This window comes from Amborella trichopoda, chromosome 8 (genome assembly GCF_054954075.1).
Source record: "Amborella trichopoda isolate Santa Cruz 75 chromosome 8, AtrichopodaSantaCruz75HAP2 v2.0, whole genome shotgun sequence".
NCBI classification, from domain to species: domain Eukaryota; kingdom Viridiplantae; phylum Streptophyta; class Magnoliopsida; order Amborellales; family Amborellaceae; genus Amborella; species Amborella trichopoda.
In genome coordinates, this window is record NC_142343.1 from 35,586,580 (window position 1) to 35,608,818 (window position 22,239).

Genomic DNA, 22,239 nt, shown 5'->3' on the forward strand with positions numbered 1-22,239 from the left:
ATTTCAATGATGATTCTAATTTTTGATCATTTTCTTCTTCCTGCATACTACCTAGAATAAATGAATGCTTATTAATATTCACTATTTTGCTTCTTGAGAATATTTGTAGCAGCAGCCATGCTCCTTTTGGTTTTGAAACCGTGAACTACAGCCGGTTTCCTTTTCATAAAGGGTTTCTCCTATATGATTTAACTTTTTTGGGTACACAAAAGGTGATTATGTTTCTTTTTCTCATCGCATCCATGACCAAAGTCAGTCTCGTTTTTTTTGGATAATTAAGTCGTTCACATGTCCCCTTTGCAAGACACTTATCTATACAAGTATTTATTGCAATTAGTCACTCAATAAAATTTTGGTAACTTTGCAGAATATTTTATTTTATTTTCAAATTCAAAATTCATTTTTGGTATTTTTTATAGGTGCATAATTGTGAGAAGCATGAATGCTTCAAACTTGAGCTTAATCCACGCTATAAAAAAGGAACAACATTAAAATACTATATATGTTCTCAAAAGTTAGGCTTGAGCATAAAATATGAAATATCAAAGACCATTTTTAAGTTCCGAAAATAAAATGGCTCTTTGATATCATCACCAATTCACTCCATGAACTAAATTAATGAACAAAAGGAAAATACAGTTATACAATAACTCGCATTTCGCATGCGGCTCAAAGAATAATACAAGCTTTTAAATTTACTTAATATTCTTTGGACAAAATTGATGCCAAAAACATGATAACAGAATCTCCATGGAGGAGCTTCAAAAAATGACAGCCAAGGATGGCTTGCAATATACATTTGGAAAGGATGGCTGGATATATACAGTGGGCACCAAAATAAAATTTTAAGGAAACAGTAACAAGGAATGAAGAGTTCTTACTTTGAGGATTTATTCGTGGCCTGTCAATATCCTGAGCCTTCATTTCTTCAGCTCCCATATATCTTTTTATATATTTGCTTGGAGTTGAAAAAAGTGAATGGTGCCCATTAAAGAAAGAAATATACATAGAACAAGTTGAGGACCAGCAGAGAGGATGATATCAGGTTGCTGACTTAAAGGTTCATCTTGCCATTGCCATAAAAATAGCTCTCAAATACCAATAATATGAAGTATTCTCTGTTTAAGTTTATCGAGTATCTGTAGACAATAACAATCAAGCACCATTAATTAAACCTGAAATAAAGAATCATGACCATGTACTTGTATCTTTTCTTATTAAAAATTTTCGCAGAAAGAAAGTTTAGCAGGAAACCTTCAAAATATTTGTTCTTGGAGGATTTATACGAAAACATGAGGAAGAAAACCGAAGGAGAAAAGATTATCCCAAGTCCCGATCATTTTCGTTAAACTTCAGTTTTTTCAAACTTGCCGTTACTACATAAAATCTTGCTGAAGAGTCATGTTTACATTTTAAGCATTTTAAACAAGAAAAAAGAAAACTGCAGGAAACACAGTTCTCTGAAGTCCCAATTCATTTTATTAAACTTCAATTTTTCCGAACTTGTTCTTACTGTAACATCTTATTCAAAACTTGTGTTTACACTTCAAACATTTCAAACATGCAAGAATGGGTGTAAGAGATATTTACAACACAAAGGAAAGTAGCTTTCTAATCCTTTCAAAGTTCTTGAAGAAATCTTTGCAAAACAAAAGAAAATGTATCTTAGTCACTATGAGTATCCCAAAGAGGTACTCACCAAAGAAGAATTCTTGGCCCATTGGCGCACATTATCCGCTGATTCTTTGAGGTGAGAACGACCAGGAAGATTGAAACAAAAAGAATAAGTAGAGTTCTCTGTAGCCTCTGCCACCCAAAGGTTGTTCGATTGGTCTCTCTCTCTCTTTAACAGATTACAGAATCCCACCTACAGCGGCATGAATTCAAACAATGATAATATGATCTTGGAGCACAGTATGCTGTATGAATCAAACAATCTTTAGTAGAACAGAAATATAAGCAATAGCATGTGAAAATAAGTTCATTTCAACTGCACTAGAACAACCAAAATCACCATGATGGTTCACAAGCATCAAGTTTGTGTTGTGTTCATGACTTTCATTTATAAATGGCCCAAATATGTATTTATTGAGTACAAACACATCAAAGATGAGTATTCCAAGTTTCTGATGGTCAGAGAATACAATATACTTGCAGTATTTTAGTTTTCAAAGATCCCAACTACTGAATAGACACAGAAATTCTGCAACTCAAGGTCCTCCTGCATTTATTAAACCACTTCCTTACAAAAATATTGGATCCCCATAATAGTCATATTTTTTGCATGACTAACTACAAATCATAGCAAAGCACTTCCTACATTCATCAAAGCGAACACTCTGCCATGAAAAGTAAAGCTTGCTAACTAACACAAGTTTTAAAATGCCATGAAAAGTAAAAGCTTGTCAACTAGCACAAGTTTCATGGTTGGGAATCCTGAACAACTAGGGGCATTTTTAGTAATTTGTGACACCCTTATTCCCTTCATTTGGTTGAGAATCATACAGGGACAATTTGGGCATTCTTGAGGATATTTATTGAGGAGGTACCAGAGCGAAATCAAAACAAACCCTGTCAGGCCAATTGGAAGGTTTTGACCCCCTTAATGACTCTCTCTCTGTGCGAGCATTCTTGAGTCTCTGTACATCTGTGTTTGTGTGAATAGAGGTGTGCACTTATGCATGTTAGCATGTCCATATAGCATATTTAAAAACAAGGACTAGGCCTCGGACTCGCCAGGGACAGGAGCCTGAGTCATCCACTGCCTTCACCAAGTCAGTTTTCCAACTCAGCCATGTCTCTGGATAAGATATAAAGGGGAGCCAGGACTCGATCAAACTTCCCATATGTTTGGCCTTTTCATCCATACCCAGCACCCTTCCAGGTTCGACTGAGTCGGGCGATCCGGAGGCCGAGCCCTAGCCGGAAAAACTGGTTTATGAAAGCAGCTATATAGTGATAAACTAGTAAGCAGGTGGATGTCAAATCATATACTCACTGTTGAGCCTGCAAGCGTATAATTTGCTGGCGCAAAAGAACCTGTGTCAGCAATGGGCATAGAAAAGCTAATAGCAAGCAAAGCTTGAGCAAGCACATCAGACTCTGACCCAGACCAAGCTTCCGAACCATCCGTAGTGAACACCCACTGCTTCTTATGGTTTCCACAAACATAAGGCTCACCAACAAACACAACTACACCAGCAAAATCAAACTCACTGTACCATATATACAAATGAAACAATATCAGCAAATGATAGCATTTCAAATCACATAGGAATTAGAGGGCAATAAAAGATTGCAAAAGCATAGACGGCAAACCTGGCTAGAGGGATTTGACCCAAAGTCGATAGTAATATTGATTCTCGAGGAGTGAAGAATGGTCTAAAAGATAAAGAGATCCCTTGGTCAGAGATGGTTCCTAGTGATAACACGAGGCAAAATGGAAAACATGCCATACAAATCCCGTGTATGAAGGTTTATGGCAGTACAATAAACATCTGGGACATCCACCATCAGTCCTTAAGATGTAAACGTCATGCATGGTTCCATTGCAAATGTCCATCAAGAAAAACTGTAGTTCGCTCCAACATTCATTTTGAATCCTCATATTGAATGGTTGATGGCCCGTATTTGTATTATATGCCATATACCGGATATTTAAGGTGAATAAAATAACTTACTCAAAATGTACATTAACTGATGATTTTAAGTGATGCCACACAGTAGCGGACCCTCTCCCGTGTAAGTGGATGATATTGGAAATGGAATTCCGCAATGGAGTGAGTCCACTAACACAATACATCTGCCCCTCCTCAATCTCAACCTCCTGCTGGGCCAACAGCAAAAATTAATAGCCCTTCATTAAAGGTCGTCCACCAAGCATCACCTAAATAACCTTGAAAGTACAGTAAATATTTACTTGAAATAAACCCATTCACGTAAATCAACAACCAATACTCTCTTAAAACTTGAAAACTGTCCACTTAATAGTTTTTCTGAATCGAGAAATGAAGAGCACTATTTCATTTATAAAAACTCAGACATGACTGCCTACTATAGCCAATTTATAAAAGCTAGAAACATCAATGGTTCTGCAAGAAAATTAAAAAAAAAACAAATGCCAAAGTTCTCTATTCTCAGTAAAACAAACAGAGAGGTAATATAGGTGAGTTTCCAGATGATGTTGCATTTTACAGAGATCAGTTTCAATATCTTGCCATCATCATATTTAACCTCCAAAAAGGGACACAATAAGAGAAATCAGAGACATTTGGGACACTAACTTCTAAAAACAAGCAAGTACAAACTTTTACCAGAAACTAAGTAAATAAAGGTATCAGTCCTACCTGCTTCTCGGTTGGTTGCCATACAGTGATCAAGCCTTCCCGTGGGTGAGTTCTTTTCTGAGATGCATTATTGATTAGCCCAACAACTTTGACTTTCATAAAAGGGGTCACTTTTCTTGAGTTGAGATCTGCCTCTTCTAAAGCCTTTTCCACTTTCTTCTGTATCTCTGATTGCCTGATTGCCTGTAGTCAAACGAACAGACAAGAGGTTTCAGCATTTCTTCTCTAGTCATGTCAACTTAGGTATTCGGGTGCCATGCTGATGTTCACCTCCTGCTTTGCTTGATAAGCTGCAAGAGCACCAAGTTGCTCTGAATTCATTGTTGCCATTAATGATTCGGGCTCAGCAGATTTCTCAAACATCTTGAAGATTTCCTCTCCCTCATCAAGGTCACTAGCATGAACATTCAATATGCCAAAATTATCTTTATGTGCCTCTGAAACAACACTTTCTGCAATGATGGTGCGTCTGAAATCAACAGGGCGCATAGTTACCACTGATGGAATGAATACAAATAGAAATAATGCCACAAAGCAGGTTGTGGTGAATGAAACTCATGGAAATGATATGAACAATCAAAATGCTAGTTCAGAAATTCAGAGATCTTTCATTAGCATCAAATAAATGTAAGAATGGAATGCCATAATTCACACTTCACGTTCCCTTCTAGTTGGTGTCATTGAAGTTCGCTCTTTCGGCTGGAAAACTACTATAACATATAGGTTCCAGCACGTCTCTACTTCTATGTATTCAGATATACAGAAGCATGTTTGCAGTAACAAACAAAACTATATTTACCTTTGGTTGTAAAGCTGCAAAGATTTTGTTTCCATCCTCTCTGATCTAACAATGGAGCCTCCTTGGTTGAGCCTGCAGCAGAACAGTGTTACATGCTTGAGAAAGGCAATACATTAAGGTTAAGTTTCCATTACAGCCCGACCAATAGTGCAATTATATCATATATATCATACCTTTCCTTGTACAATATTGGATATACCCGTGTCACCCCAACTAATGTCATGGGTACTGGACCTCCAGCATCCTTAATACAATGAAAAGCCAGTGGAAATCTATTTCCCCTACCTGGAAAAAGAGAGATGAACAATTGAAGCAGAGTAACGACAACAGTAAATGGAAAGAATAATGGAAAAATTATATTTAATAGAGTGACAAGTGCTTACAAAATCCTAAACGACTTGCCCAATGAGCCCTATATGTGCCATTCATGTGAATAAGCAAACTAACAGTCTCAGAAATCTGCAAATAAAGAGAATATAAACAATAGTTATAAAATACATAGAATTAACCAATCCTAGAAGTTCTTATTGACATGAATACCTCCAGTGGAGACAATGGTCCAACCCAGTTACACAAGCTTGCTCCCCAAATCTATAAGAAACAGGACCAATAGTTCTATGATTAAAGTCCATGTGTGTAGGTTTTATCCAGTCAATGTGAATTGTCTGAAAAACAAAAGTATGTACCCGAAGTTTCTGACCCACAAAAAGTTTTCCAGCCCTGAGTTGCTTTGATAGAGGAACATCCAAAACAGCATTCAATGAATACCTAGATAGTAGCAATCATTATCAATGGTTACGAAACAGAAATATATGGATTTGCAACTTCATCAAATAGAAAGTGAACAATTTTATGCTCACCACCCATCAGTTAATTCTACTTTCAGGGCACGACCATCATTAGTATTATGGGAATAAGAAAACTTATGACTTTTTGAGGCAACAGAAGGATCCTCCACTCTATCAGGCCCATCGGCAACATTAGAATCATCAGCAATGTTAGAACGAATAGCTGAAACACACAAAATCATAGGAGATGTAACAGATGCACTTCCTTCCAATATTTTCTTTAGCGCCGACCTATGACCTTGATTTACTTCTCTCTCGTACCTATAACAAAAGAGTAGAATATCCCTTGTTCAGGAATTCTAAGGATCTATATAAATTATGAGATGTGACATGTGCAGAGGGATCCACCTGTATTTTAGCTCCTCAAGAACATTAGCTACAGTCAAGTATTTGCCATTTGCATTGCCGGGGTAACCTTTCTCAAGGCAAGCAAGTTTCCAAACTATCCACTTGTAGTGATTAGATACCCACCTATACATTTCATAATGACAAAATGTTGGATCGATTTTCTCATGCATCGTTACATTACTAGGCAAATTGAAATTTCAAAGTCTTAACAGGAAACCAACAAAAAGGAGCAATTAACAATCATTTATAAAACTTACTTTTTAGTAGCATGTTGCAAGGAACCACCTGCTTGGACCAACATGTTGTGAAGCATTTCAACTCCATTTCCTTCAGATCCAGGAGCAGCATTGAATAAATAGTTTTGGGCACTATCTGCAGTCATAAACTTTACCTTCTCTGGCAAATTACTCCCTTCCTGAAAACATGCAGATTAAAAAATGCATACCCTCATGTCATTCACATATGCAGATCAGCCAGACATTAAATCGAAAATGCCCCACGAAATTCTATACCAATGTCCAATGAGATGGGGGGCCCCCAAAAAATTCTTCAAGTGTTTTTCTCTTATGCTGAAATGGGTAGCAAGATCTGATGTTTGTCTTGTGAGAGTCATATCCCTGGGCAGGTAATGTGGAGCAATCTAATAGAAAAAAGAGGATTGATGAGAAACAAAGTCTATACATTCTAGAGGCTTATGAGACACTAACAATTATAGTTACCAGGTAACCTTGGGCCTGGAGCCTGGATATGAATGTTGCTGTTCAAAGGAGGTAAAAACCTGCATATACAAGTAGTCAACATGAATACACCAAAAATATATTTGCAGATATAATTGGCAAAAGAAAACAAAGCAAACAACATGTACATGTTAGCAGATAATTGTAAACATAGAAACATACTTGGAGCGCCGTGGACGCTTGAACGGGGAGATAATGTTTTTCCCTCCTAGTCTTCTCTTGTCACCAGAAACAGGTTTCGATAGGGATCTCTGAGGGTGGTCATTGCAATCTGCATGGATGTTGTTTGAAATATCAACTAGGGGACCACTTGAGAACTCTCCCTTTGAGAGCTTTCTTGGAACTAGAAATTTTCCCTGGGAAACATCAATTCGTGCATAATTCTCATCGTTGACCCCATTATAATCACTTTGCCAAGTTGATGATCCATTTGAACTAGAACTATCATTTTTTGATCTCAAGATTCCACCAGGAATATCATTACTGGGAGCAACATGCTGCTGCAAATCAAGGCCAAAATTGATAGTCTTTAAAGGAATGTGTGACTGGTTTAGATTAGAAAGAGCTTCCAAAAGAGATTGGTCTTTTGCTTCTAAATCTTCGCCTAACACAGTGTCTTGAAACACATGCCCAAAAGAAGAATCTTTTCTGCCCAGAACAGTTTTGTCACAATAATCCACTTCCTTAGAGAATGAAAAGAAAGTGTTATCTGAGTTCTCTTTACATAATGGATTCCTAAAGTCTGATTCACCAAGAAGACTCTTTGCACGTTCCAATGCATCACTGGAAATGGAAATAGATCTGCCGCCAGCTGTTTGAAACCTGATAGGAGGCACTTTCAAGCCCGAATCAGAAATCTTGGAAACCAGAGGATTAGCAGATGTCTCTTCTTCTAATTGGTTCCCCAAAAGAATGCCTTTTCTTTGACAAGGTGCTTGGCTCTTTGAAGAAACCATTGTGTTGCCTCCTAAACCAACATTCTCTATGTTGATGATTTCAGGTGCCCTTGATGAAAATTTCTCAGAATGTCTAGAATTATGCCTTCCATCTTGTAAATTACTGCCCCTCATGATCATGCCATTCTTAAAATGTTGAAAATTATGGGGATTGTCCCAGTGTTCTTCAAGGCCCAACAATGCCTTAGCTTTAAGAAGACCAGTGGAGGACACATGAACAACCTTCCCAGATCCTGTTTTGAATACAGGTTCGGAAATAGAGGAACTGCAATCTAATTTGGATTTAGGAACTGGACCTGCAAAGGTACATGTACAAGTCACATCAGAATGACCAATCAAGCACTTCACAGACATTAGTAAAGCAATGCTCCATGTGTACTGAGAAAATTCCCAGGACTGATCTATTAAATAGTTAAGAAATTGTCCTTGAAGCAAATAATCTTGAAACTCTGATTTTTAGTGTATGATGATTATAAATTGCTCATTTTATCAGGTTTCAAACCATATAAGTACATTTATCAAAAAGAAGTAGAACCCATCTTAAGTAAAATTTCCACTTCCACAATGTTAAATGTAGTGTTCAGAAAAACGACTCAGCCAGGGTATTTGGCCCTTGGCCAAGGCGAGTTACTCGGGCAAGTCCGAGTAATTCACCCGAATCCAGCCTCAGTTAAAGAAAATAAAAATAAAGACAAAATGTTTCTTACATGAAACTTGAAATGGTTATGCTAGGTCTTGGGTTCAATCCTCACGAGCTTCTTTTTGAACTCACATTATGGGGGATAAGTGTGGATGCTGCCAACAAGCTTTTTGGACGCTTTTGTCTTACAATAGACACATTAATATCTATAAACTATAGGGCCATGGATGTACAGCCCACTTGGGTGAAACTCACCTTGCCCATAGGGTTAGTCCAAGTAACTCAACTGAGTTTGACTAAAGTCGGTTGAGTCCAAGCACACTAGTTAAATGTATGCTTTAAGGATGAATGTGATTTGGTGCTATATTCAAGATATTTTAATTTTCAGATTAGAATTTTTCAATTGAGCAAGAATGGTGGGAACCAGTGCTTAAAAAACCGGCGATTCAGGTTGGGAATTCCCGATCCAGATCAAAAACCAATATATAACCTGATTCCATGTCAGAATCGGTAATTGGTCTGGTTCCCTTGGATCGCCTTGTTCCTACATATTTCATTTCAGAGTTTTAAAACCTAATATCCGAATCGGGAAACGCCGATCCACAACGAGAAGTAGCCAAGACCGAATCAATTCGGAGAAGGTATCAATCCCAACCTAGTCCCCTCCCTAAAATCCCACCTTTCTTTTTTTCTTTTTTTTTTCTTTAAATTTGTTTTTTGCTTATATGATGTTTTCTTAGTTCCCACCTAGATCCCTACCCCATATAACCGTATTTAATTTTTTATTCATTTTAAAATAGTTTTCTGAATCACTAAGTCAAACCAATCATGATAGTTGATCCAGAGAATATGTCCTATTTGCCGATCCGGATCGGCGCTTCACCAACCCAACCCTGTTTTCTGGATGGCCAGTTCACCCCGATGATCCGGCTTTTAAATCGTTAGGTAGAAACTATTGTTGTATCCAATTTTTCAACTTTTATTACCAAGAAAGTCAAATAAGATGATTTATATACTCTCATTGTTAACATACTCCCATTGTTAAAAAATATATGTTTTAATAGAACAACTGTAAAAACCACATTCAGTATCAAAGTTAGATACTCCATAAACTTCAATTAAATAATCTCATATAAATAGAAAGAAGGGATTAAAAAGTTAATAAAAACAGTAGATTAACCTACAAGGGCATGTGCTCTACAGGTCAAAAACGAAAAAAAATATGTCCAATATTGTAGAAATTGGTCAAATGCTACTCGAAACAGGCTCAAGAAGTAGATAAGTTTGAGGAAACAAAAAGGTTATAAAAAATGACCTCTATGCATTACTAAATGCTTCTCTTTAGAGACTTCAAATTGACTACCACCTTCTTCTCCAAGAATAGATAATGCCCTTTTAATAGAAGACTCCGCAACTCCAACTGGTTTTCCAGAGCCGGTTCTAAACATTGGAGCCCCAGAAGACACATCCAGCTGTTGATATTCTCGATCTTGAATGCCTGAGAATCTGTCATTGTAATTGAAGACCCCAAACGATGTCGAAGATCCTGAAAAAAAAAAAATAGAAATTGAGGATTTACAAGAAATCACCAAAGGAAACTCCAGATTTTTGTCCTAGAACAACAACAAAGATTATGAAGAGCCTCAGATACGAGGATTTACAGGAAATGTGGAAAGGAACTGGAAACTATCTGAAGTATAATTTTTTATGTTTATAAAGTCATATGCTGCATTGATATAGAACTGTACAATTTGGTGCTATAGCCAGCATGTTGCAAAGTTTCCGAATGGATTTTTTGCTTGAGAAAGAACTGTACACTTTGGCAATATATCCCAGTGATTTAAAAATCGACCATCCGACTTGGAATGGCTAAGGTTGGATAGGGATCACAAGGTGATGGTTACAGTACAGGAACCCCAAAATAACCCTGATTCTCCAGGTTTTTTACTTTTGTATTTTCTTTGTTAACTGTAGTGTGATCCGACTTGGGAATCACCAGAGTAGGACCAGGCAATAGGAATCATGTACTAAAGGATGGATTCCGATTTTTCAAGCACTACTATGTCCAACATGTCTTAAGTTTAGAATGAACTTTAAATAGAGGTAGAAATGTACAATCTGGTGATATGTCAGCTGCTTATAAAAACAACTAATGCACTCTCATTGTTTCAAGATATGATTTTCAAGAACGATAAGTAATAACCGCATTCAATATTGAATTCAGGTACAATGTAATTCCAATTAAACAAATCTTATAACAATACAAACAAGGGATTCAAGTGTGAAAAGCAGAGAACAAAAAACTCATTTCTGGGTAGGAAAATTCACTGAGTTAACTTGAACCATCCAGGGGATGAGTTTTGGAAACAAAATATTCAGAATATGCCCGAATTGTCCCTTTTATATTTTTTTTGTTGATTGAACTGACCAACAACTGGTCTCTTTTGGCTGGCAGTGTTGTGATATTCTTAGTAGACGAGCTGTGTTTGATTCTCATAACTCATCGCTGTCTTTTCAAGTTTACCCTTTGAATCAGATAGTCAATTGGTATTGGCAGTGACCAGGTTGGTGACCAAGTTCAAGTTTTTAAGCGCTGGAAAAAACTAAAGACTGTAACCTAAAGATGTTATTTTTCCTTATTCTGAAGATAAGTAAATCATTTTAAGTAGGGAACCAGCCACGAACAGCATAGCAAGCTAAAGAGGTTAGTTAAAACTTGGAAATCAAAAGACGCACAAGTACTTACCAAGATAGAGATGTTAGCTAAAACCTAGAACTCATAAAAAATCAACAAATATCCAGAAACAATTGGTCAGATTCTCCAGTAACATCAAAATTCCCGAATGCTACAACTCTGTCCTACATACCCTACGTTAGCTTCAACCTTCAGGTCATGCTGAATTTTGACAAAACCCTAGAAATGCGATCAAATTCCATTCGAAACACATTCAAAAGAGAAATACGATTCTTGACAAATCAATGAAGATCCATAAATAATAGGGCCAGATTCTCTAGTAAATTAAAAGTCCTAGATTATTAGTCATTTTGAGATGCATTAAGCTACAGCAGCACTTACTCTCCACGTTTTCTGTGAGAAAAAGCCCTATAAATTGATCAAATGCAAATTGAAACAGGCTCAACTATAATAAATAAATTTTGAGGAAACAAAGAGGTTATCAAAATGACCTTTGTCCACCACAAGAAGTTTTGCTTTAGAGACTTCAAGTTGAGTGCCATCTCCTTCTCCAAGAACAGACATTGCCCTTCTAATGGAAGACTCTGCAATTCCAACTGGCTTTCCAGAACCAGTTGTGAACATTGGAGCCCCAGCAGATAAAACTGACCTTTGGTTTTGTCGATATCCAGTTCCTGATAATCTTTCACTGTGATTATTATTGATGCCCCGGGAAAATGTCGTAGATCCTGAAAAGAACCTAGACATTGAGAATTTAGAAAAAAGAATATTCTATATTTGTGGCCTAGAGCAACATCAAGATTGTGAAGATAGACTAGAAAATAAAGATTTAGGGGAAATGTGAAAGCTGAGATTTTGTCAAGAAACACCACTCCTGGAAAAACCACAGAGCCTGAGGATTTAATGAATATATGAAAATAAAATTATGAAGTTTTTCCCAGGACCAGAAATCACCCAAAAGAGGAATTTCTATGGTTTCCATGCCTTGAAACAGAAGGTCAGTGAATGAAGGCCGCAAATATCCACAAAACAGATCATCAAGAAACTTTGATTGTTTAGTACATAATGATCATTGTTGGCTTACTTAATCACGATTCGATATGTTTACCATGTAAGTGTGTATAAGTGGCTGATCAAAAGGAATTGGAAACTATCTTAATATAAAATTTTGTACTTTTAAAATGTAAGATGCATTCTTCCTGAGGTACAGAAACCCCCCAGCATATTTTATGTTTCAGAATGGGCTGTTTCAGTGGAAGCATAAGTTAAAATTATGAAATTATGTGCTATATCCAACATTATATTAGCAAGGAAGTCAATTAAGATAATGCACGCACTCTAAATGCCAAAAATATATTATCTTTTTAGAGAAAACAAGAAGTAACAACCACATTTCATTATGAAGTTAGAACCATGTAATTCAAAAGTAAATAGCCTCATAGAATAGATAACCAAAGTATTTAAGAGTTAAAATTTATAACTAAAGACCTAAATTTATTCAAACATGTTATTTTCCCTATACCTGAAGATAAATAAATTATTTAGGCAGGAAACAGCCACGCAACAAATCAACAAGCTAACGAGGCTAGCTACTCTAATAAGAAATACATGAAGGACAAGAAAACAATAGACCACATTTATGTCCCCCACGGTTTCTCAAAAAAGGAAATAAAGACCAGATTGTCTAGTAAGTAGTGACATCAAAATTTCCTGATTGTTATAACTGTGTACTACATTAGAGAACATTATTTTAGACAGTTCACACTGAACCACTTCGAAAGTTCTAGTTCTTTTGTCAAATGTTAATGGATACATAGAATAAAAACAGAGATAATTTGAAGGAAAGAAAAAGGTTACTGAAGTGAAATAACATTCATAACAAATCAATGAAGATCTATAAACCATAGACGATATCCTCTAATAAAATGAAAATCTAGATTGCCACCAACTCTGAGATACATTAACCTATAAAAGCATTCAGTCTTTTGGTCATACTTAACCATATCAAAAATCCTAGAAACAAAAAAGTCCATAAAAATGAAGAAACAAAAGAGGGCTTTAGAGATTACCTCTATCCATTACAAAATGCTTCGCTTTAGAGACCTCAAATTGGTCGTCATCTCCTTCTCCTAGAACTGCCATTGCTTTTCTAATGGAGGACTCTGCAACTCCAACTGGCTTTCCATGACCAGACCTGAACAATGGAGCACCAGAAGTGAAATCCAACTGATCATTTTCTTGATCTTGAATACATGAGAATCCGTCCTTGCGGTTGCTATTGGTGCCCCCAAACAGTATAGAAGATCCTGAGAAAAAACTTTAGTTTTTGAGCATTTACAGGAAATGCGAAAGGAAATTACATATTTTGTCCCAAAACAGCATCGAATATCATGGAAACACCCTATAAATAATGGATTTGCCGGAAATGAAAAAGGAAAAATCTAATTTTTGTCCATGAACATTAAAGATCCTGAAAATCTAGTTTGCCACCAACTCCGAGACACATTAACCTACAAAAGCATTCACTCCTTTGGTTATACTTAACTATATCAAAAATCCTAGAAACAAAAAAGTCCATAAAAATGAAGAAACAAAAGAGGGCTTTAGAGATTACCTCTATCCATTACAAAATGCTTCGCTTTAGAGTGCTCAAATTGGTCATCATCTCCTCCTAGAACCGCCATTGCTTTTCTGATGGAGGACTCTGCAACTCCAACTGGCTTTCCATGACCAGACCTGAACAATGAAGCACCGGAAGTGAAATCCGGCTGAGCATTTTCTTGACCGTGAATACATGAGAATCTGTCTCTGCGGTTTCCATTGGTGCCCCCAAGCAGTGTAGAAGATCCTGAGAAAAAACTTTAGTTTTTGAGCATTTAAAGGAAATGTGAAAGGAAATTATATATTTTGTCCCAAAACAACATTGAATATCACGGAAAACCCCCTATAAATCATGGATTTGCGGGAAATGAAACAGGAAAAATGTAATTTTTTGTCCATGGACATTAAAAATCCTGAAGCACCATATAAAGCAAGGATATACAGAAAATGTAAAAAGGCCGTCTATGTTTTTTCAAATAACAATATTGAATATCCTGAAAAGAAATGTTGAAATTGAGAATTTACAGGAAATGTGAAAGGGAACTTCTATGTTTTTTTCTTTTTTTTTGGCTAACTATGTCCATCAACATCATTCAAGAAAAGCCCTAGAAACTGAGGACATACAGGAAATGTCAAAAGAAAAATACAAGGTTTTGTCCAAAAGAAAAAAAATAAAAAATATGAAAGCAAATATTTAATTGAGGTCTCATAGAAATGGAAATGGATAATCTAGAGTTCTCTTACTTTGAACCAAAAGGTCAGCAAATGATGGCAGAGAAAGGCCACAATTTTGTGGAACAAGAGTAGTTATTTGAGCTGGAATGGGACGAGACTCAGGACCATTGAAGGTCCAATTTCTAGGCTTTTCAGGGTCAGGAACGATCCGCCATGTCTGCAACTTTGGCGTGCTCATTGCGCTTGAGGAAGAAGGAGTGGGCATGAGGCGGGAACTTGAAGTTTTAAGAAAGCGGCTTTGCTTTTTATTAGCGGGAAATCCTTGACTTAAAATTAGAGAAGGACAAATAATGCCACCAATTTTCTTCGGAATGACACAAACAAGAATGGGTGCGGTTTGTATAGAGCCCAAGCTCTAAACAATCAAATCAGAGTCTACTTTCAAATAGTATCGAGACATGTGGTTTCAATACTAAAAATCATTGTGATATCCTTAAAATATATTTTCATCCTTATTTATAAAGTTAAAGCTTCAAAATTGTGTAGATTGATAGATTTATGAAAATCTTAAAAATTGACAGTCCAAAAATGTATTACAAAATGAAAAAAAATTATATAAGATTGCAACATTATAATGTAGAGCTTATGATGCACCTCAAAAATCCATCAGCAAAAGTAATTTTAATGTTGAAAAACCCTTTGATTGATCATCTCGACATCGAGATGTATGACCATGAAAAATAAAAAAAAATTAAGTCTCAAAAATAGTGTATTTTACAACATATTATCTATACCGTCTATTTTCAAGATTTTCATATGTTTATATATCTACTTGATTTTAATCATTTTTTAAATTTAAAAATTTATAATTAGATATAAAAATAGATTTTGAGATAATCCTAAAAACATTTTACATCAAAATTATATGCCATGATAAAATTTGAAGGCACACATTACCTCCGCAGCTACGGATGCATCCGTATACCAATTGCACCCATACAAAATACACTATTTCTAAAACTTGAAATTCATTTTTTTCTCATGTCCATGCATCTTGATGTCGAGATGATCATTTTGATGATATTTGGGCATCAAAACAAACTCTTCTATGGTCCTAGGAAAAGATAAGAAGTCAAGAATACATAGAATCTTAGACTCTCTCCTCTCTGCATCATCAGAGCGCCCGCCCCACCCCGGGACGTTGGCTGCTGTGTATGAAGCGACCACCAGTGAAACATTTGAAGCAAGTTCTAATTTGATTGTTTAGAGCCTTGGCTTTATACCACCAGTGAAATATTTGAAGCAAGTTCTAATTTGATTGTTTAGAGCCTCGGCTCTATATAACCTGGCCCCTAATGCCACATGTGCTAGGGTTTCTTAACGCGGCTTTCAAATTTTTTCCTTTGTTGGAAAAATTACATATAGACACCTTTTCAATGGCTTTATTACACTATTAGTCGAATTTTTGGAAAAATTACATAGAGGCCAATCCCATCCCACATCCCTTTTTTATTTCTCGAATTGCCCACCTGGATTTTTCAATACTATACAGTGGAAAATCCTACAAGTTTTCAGTCATCTCTATTAACAAGGGTATTTATACGGCACTACTACAATTAAGCAAACTTTTTTTTCTTTTAGGTAATTTATTGAGGATGATGAGGCCCTACCCATTTTTTAAATCATTAGTAGTTTTTTAATGGGTTAAGTGAGAATAAAAGCCTAAACTTTAGATGGGGCACAAGTGGTGCTACCACCACGCCCCTAACCCCATTCTCAAAAAAAAAAAAAAAACCAAATAAACTTGTTGCTAGGTGTTTTCAATACCAGACAACTCGACTTTCTAAGATGTCTGGCATTATAAAAATATTTTACTATTTAAAGTTTTACTATTTAATTAATATAAAAATAGTAAAATAGAATCTATGTAATGTAATTAATTTTATTTATTGCTATTTGCATTTCATTTTTTTTAAAATTGAATTTTTGAAAGAAAGCTAAGATAATATTTTGGACCATTTTGAAATATATAATACATAGAATTATTTAATTGTTTTTTCTTTGACAATATTAGGAACTTTTATTGAATGAATGCTGAAAAAACATGTGTTACACAGAAAGCATAAAAAATAGACATAGAAGGTAAAAATACTCTAAATTTAGCTAGGAGATCAGCCATATCATTGGCCTCTCGGTACACATGAAATAAGCAAACGCGAAGCCCATGGGAAGAGCAAATACCATAAATCTTAAGCCAAAAAACATGAAGGAACCATAGAAATCTAAGCTCATCCTTGCACCATTTTATAATATTGAGGGAATGCCTTCAATCAATATTATTCCCATAATTGCTAACAATAACTTCCAATTCTTAAGGAGTGAAACAATTTCAACCTAATTGGCCGTGGTATTACCGCAAGGCCGAGCATAAGAAAAAATTATAGAAACTTAATCAACTTTTTAGACATTCTACCTCTGAATACTTTTGGTATCACACTCTAAACCTCAAAATTACTTCTCTCTTTATTCACATAAAACTAGATATATAATTTTGTGATCTCTCATATATATTCTATTTCTATTGAAAAATAGATATCTATTTTCTAAAAAATAAAAATTTTATTTTTAAACTAAAAGTATTCATTTGTAACTAAAAATGAATTTATAAATATTTGATCTAAAAAATACTTATTAATTGTGGTAAAATAATAGTATAGTATGCTCCCATAAGAGCGTATTATACAATTTTCAAAACAAGAGTATAGCATTTATTGTTAATTTTGCCTATTTTGAAAATTTGTTTAACATGTTCTTACGGGAGCATACTATACTCTTATTCTATCATAACTGATAATTAATTTTTAGATCAAATATTCATTTTTAGTTACAAATGAATGCTTTTTGTTTAAAAAGTAAAATATTTAGTTTTTTGAAAATATATCTATTTTTCCATAAAAATAAAATATATCTGAAAAAACACAAATATTTTTATGCGACTAGATAGAGAGAGGATGGGTAGAGAGAGAAAGGGAGGTAGATAGAGAGAGGATGGACATAGAGAAAGGGTAGAGAGAAAAAGGGAGATAGATAGAGAGAGTATGAGTAGAGAGAAAGGGAGAGAGGGTGAACAAAGAGAGAGAAATTGAGAGAGAGGGTCACATGACTTAAAAATGGTATAGGAGAAGAGGGAAAAAGAAGACACTTTTTTGTCTAGTTTTTATTGACTTTTTGGCTGGCGGTAAATTTAAGGGAAAATGGTTTTGAAGTTTAGGGTGTAATACAAAAACTACTAAAGGTTAAGATGTTTAGAGAGTTGATTTTGAAGGATTTTTATAATTTTTCCAAAAAAAGAATGGACCTTTCATGGTCATGTACCCTAAATTCCTGTTAGCCTTTGGTTACCTAAAGAGCTCCCATCAATGTCGAGTTTGAAAGAACCCTCTCGGGGTGGCTTCCAAATAGATAATGACAGACATCTTGGCGAGCGAGAGAAAGCTAAGTATTTTAAATAAACAAGGATATCAGCCTTTGAAACTCCTCGACCTTTGTTGATATTAGAGGTCTGCAAAATTTCTGTCCTTAATAAATTTCATGTCCAGAGAGAGCCCTTCAAAAGTTTGCCTATTGCGTTCCAGCCAAATTTTCCAACTATAGATCTTCTAAATAAGAAGCCCTTTTGAAGGCAGGCAAGGGAAATTCAGGTAGTTAGCAATGGAAGTTAAGTTCACAGGAAGCATAAGAGAGAAACCCAGTATTCGAAAGGCCCACTTCTAAATATTTTCAGCAAAAGAGCGATGTAAAAAGAGGTGGCAGCCGGTCTCTTTCTCTTTTTAACACATAGGGCAAATGTTAGGTAGGATTTTACCCCCTATTGTGAAGATTGTCAACTGTAAGGCATTTTTCTTGCAAGGCCACTCAAAGAAAAGCTTGAATCTTCAAAAGAATAAGCCATTTCCAAACCGCATATAATAGTAACTTGACCGTTCTACTCAATCTTGGGAAAGTAACATACATGGTGATTTAACTGAGAATCGACCAAAATATTTAATTACATTTAATTCTATCTTATTGCATTTTTATTTTTCTAGTTTTAGAATTAGAATATAAAACCATATTTATAAAATAATATAATGGTATAAAAGGAATCTTAAATAGATTAGGAAAGATAGAATAGAAATTTAGAAGTAGAAAATTAGAAATAACAAAGTAAAAGATCAAATAAAAGATAAATAAAAATATATTGAAAAATACATTCAAATACAAATAACTAATAATTAAAAAGCGATAAATAAATTAAGTACTACTCATAAATTCTATTATACTAATTAATTAATAAGAATTTAAATAATAATTATTACTTATTATAAGCCCACATTTTCTCATCTAGACGACTTAGGAAGTTGAGTTGTTCGATATTAGAGACACCGAAGAGAGTTGGTGTTATAAATACCGAACATGCCCTTACTAATAGAGAGGGCCAAAAACTTACAAGATTTCCACCTTTTCGATGTTGGAAATGCTAGATAGGCGAGCAATTCTGAAAGGAAAAAAAATAGGCCATTGGGTGGGGGTGGGGGTGGTGGTCTCCACATAATTTTGCAAACATTCGACTCATATCCTAATAGAACCTTTGAAAAGGAATCCGTGCATCATTTTTCCTAATTTTATTTTACACCTATCGATGGCATTCATAAAACTATTCACCAGATGTAAAAACGTGCACGTAGGGTGCTTTTATGAATTGAAAACCTTCAAAGCGTGTTTTACTTGCAAATTCAGAATAATGTATGTGAAACTATTGAAAAGATATTCTTGATATTTTTTATTTTTTGTTGTTTTTGAAATTTTTTATTTTTCTAAAATACCTATAGTTTGAAACTTCATATGGCCAACGATCAAACCATCGGTTATCAATCAAATTAAGAGCCCATAATTTTTATTTTTCTTTTTTGACATTGTTGAACTTGAATCCAGTGTTTTACAATGCATATGAATTGTTGCATATGAAGTTGCATCATGAGGTATGCGCAAGGAGGTGCATCAAAATACCGAATATGCGCTTTGGTGAGATGTGTATGTATATTTGGGTGTTGATTTGATAAAGTTTGAGCGAAGATTTGTCAACATATCTAGGGTTTCAAGGGCCGAGAAGTTTTTATAGTTTTTATTTCCTAATACAATAATATTTTTTTTTTGGGCAATGCCTTCTTCACAATCTTCTACTAACATGGATCTGGCTTGAAAATATGCATAACTCAAAAATATGAAAGACCAAAATTATGTTGTTTGTACTATTTGTGAAAATTCTTATATGAGCGGTATTTTCCAACACAAAGAACGTAGCCAATATTTATTGGAATGTCACAACATAGCCACAAGGCATTCAAAATGAGATTAGAAACATGAATAGCTTGAAAAAACAAAAAGAAAAGAAGCACAAAGAATTAATGGATGAAATTCAATTATTTGCTGATGAGGATATATCAGAAATTGGGATGAGGCAAAGGGGACTCTAAGGGAGAGGATTATAAATATTGATGGTGGTCTTGCAAAAAAGACCTCTCCTTTGATGCATTTTGTACGTTGCGCCAAAACTACAATTCAGGAGAGGAGAAAAAAAGAAAAGAAAATAATCCACAATTAAAGAGTGATATAAGAAATAAGAGAGGAATAAGATATGTAAGGACATTGCAAAGTGGTTTTATATGGCTGAATTTCCTTTTAATATCATAACCCTCTATAGTTTTGTATGTATGGTCCAGGTTATTGGACAATTTGGCCCCTAACTTAATATTCCTACATGACATGATATTAGTGAGCCTTTTGAAGGATGTTGTGTGTGATGTTAATAAAATTTTAATGTCACAAAAAGAGGGTGGGAGAAGTATGGGGCGAGTATTATGCATGATGGATGGTGTGATGGCATTTCTTAATTTTTCTAGTTAACCATATGTTTATACTAAACAATACGGGCAATGTACTTCACCCCCACCTCTTGGTTTCGAAGTGCAAACAAATCAAAGAGTTAGAAGAGAATGGGTCCTGTCAAATTACGCTCCTAGAGAGAGTCGGGTCCTAAGGCCTTATCTTTCTCGGAACGCCGGCAAAGCCAGCTTTCCTCCTATTTCAGCCTTGGAACTTAACAAGAAGGTTTTCAAAAGGGTTTGGAGGTAAAAGGGGATTTTAAAAATCGAGATTTTTTTAAAAAACAAGGTGGGAAGATAACCATAAATAAACTATCAAGCTAGGGAAATAAAGATACATGGGGGTAAAGAATCTAACTATAAAATGTAAAAAGAATAAAAAGATAAATAATATAGAATCTACAAAATCTAAACCACTACTTAAGCTAAGCATGCAAAGCAATGATGAGAGGACAGATGTAAAGAGAATGGAAGAGATAACTATTTTAAAGAGAAAGAAAGAGGGGAAGAATAAAATATTAAAGAGAGGGGACAAACAAACGGAGAATAAGAATAAAACATTGAACAAGATAAAGAGGGGGTGAGTGATAAATGATAAAAAGATAATAAATAACATAAGGTGAAAATAAATGTAAGAAAGGATGAGAAAGAGGGGGATGCTAAACTATTGAACAAAATATAAGGCAAATAATAGAAATAGTTATAAGAGAAAGAATGAGAAAAAGGGAATAGAAATAAATGAGATCTAAACTGCAAAATAAAAGGAAAAGAAGAGAAAAGTGAATACCATTAACTAAGGAAAATAAGCACAATAAAGGAAAAGAAATAAATGCTTAATAGAAGAGATGAGAGAGAGAGAGAGAGATCTACATTATAAAAGATATAAAAAGAGAGAGAGAGAAGTAAATATAACGAACTAAGTGAAATAAATGTTACAAAAGAAAAGAAAATAAATATTTAATAAAGGAGTTGAGAGAGAGAAAGATCTATGCTTTAAGAAGAACAAAAAAAGAAAAAAAGAAATAAATATAACTAACTAAGAGAGGTAAATGAAAGAAAAAAGAAAAATGAATTAGGTCATTAATGAAGAGATGGAAGAAGGGAAAGGCATAAATACAACTTAATAAGGAAAATAAATGCAAGAAGAAAAGAAACTATATTATAAATAAAGAGAAAAGGAGAGAAATAAATACTATTAAATAGGAAAAATCAATACTAAAATAAAGAAAAAGGTGAGAGAGAAAGCTAGATCACAAAATAAAGAGGAAAAAGATGAAAATCATGACTATAACTAATAGATGAAAATAAATGCTAAAAAACAAAGGCAAAAGAAAAAAAACAAGATTTAGGCTGGGGCCCTAGGCTTGGTGCCTAGAGTTGGCTCTGATTCAGATTGAATAGTTGCATAGTCAATCCCAAATTTTCGCTTTTTAATGGGGCAAATAGAAATATGAGGAAGATGGTTTGAAAAGTTGGATTATTAGGACCGCCTTCGGTTTGATAAGATAGCTTGAAGGGGGTGGAAGCTTAGTGTTGGATTTGAGGGTTTAGGTAGAATGGGGTTTGCTCAAATGGGTTTATCGTGGGGGTTTCTCACAACCTCAAGCTTGAACTCAAGATCAATGAGTTTTGAACATAGCCTAGGCTCGAGAATTGTGTGATTTAGGGCA

At 34.9% G+C, this 22,239-nt stretch overlaps 1 protein-coding gene across 2 annotated transcripts; it reads right to left on the bottom strand.

Moving 5' to 3' along the window:
• Nucleotides 1–587: 587 nt before the first annotated feature.
• LOC18423456 (protein BREAST CANCER SUSCEPTIBILITY 2 homolog B) lies at nucleotides 588–14,934 on the bottom strand. Of its 2 annotated transcripts, XM_020675206.2 has the most exons (23): nucleotides 14,715–14,934; nucleotides 13,984–14,217; nucleotides 13,439–13,675; nucleotides 11,861–12,097; nucleotides 9,990–10,220; nucleotides 7,241–8,330; nucleotides 7,061–7,119; nucleotides 6,854–6,981; nucleotides 6,599–6,756; nucleotides 6,342–6,464; nucleotides 6,006–6,254; nucleotides 5,832–5,913; nucleotides 5,686–5,736; nucleotides 5,529–5,604; nucleotides 5,319–5,430; nucleotides 5,146–5,217; nucleotides 4,617–4,815; nucleotides 4,347–4,529; nucleotides 3,681–3,826; nucleotides 3,319–3,381; nucleotides 2,999–3,215; nucleotides 1,700–1,867; nucleotides 588–1,139 (listed from the first exon to the last, which is right to left on the bottom strand). In XM_020675206.2, exons 1-23 carry the CDS (start codon nucleotides 14,908–14,910, stop codon nucleotides 1,092–1,094), a joined length of 4,359 nt encoding a protein of 1,452 aa, XP_020530865.2. In that variant the 5' UTR covers nucleotides 14,911–14,934; the 3' UTR covers nucleotides 588–1,091. The 2 variants fall into 2 exon arrangements, with proteins under 2 accessions (XP_020530865.2, XP_088730564.1); XM_088874438.1 differs by lacking the exons at nucleotides 13,984–14,217; nucleotides 14,715–14,934 and having other exon boundaries at nucleotides 11,861–12,108; nucleotides 13,439–13,615.
• Nucleotides 14,935–22,239: the final 7,305 nt, after the last annotated feature.

Bases quoted from the DNA above. Each gene is read 5' to 3' on its own strand.
- LOC18423456 (XM_020675206.2), bottom strand. From the start codon at position 14,910: ATGCCCACTCCTTCTTCCTCAAGCGCAATGAGCACGCCAAAGTTGCAG. The intron at 14,218-14,714 runs GTAAGAGAACTC...GTTTTTTCTCAG, and splicing joins TGCTGACCTTTTGGTTCAAA to GATCTTCTACACTGCTTGGG. The intron at 5,218-5,318 runs GTATGATATATA...GTTCTGCTGCAG, and splicing joins CCAATATTGTACAAGGAAAG to GCTCAACCAAGGAGGCTCCA.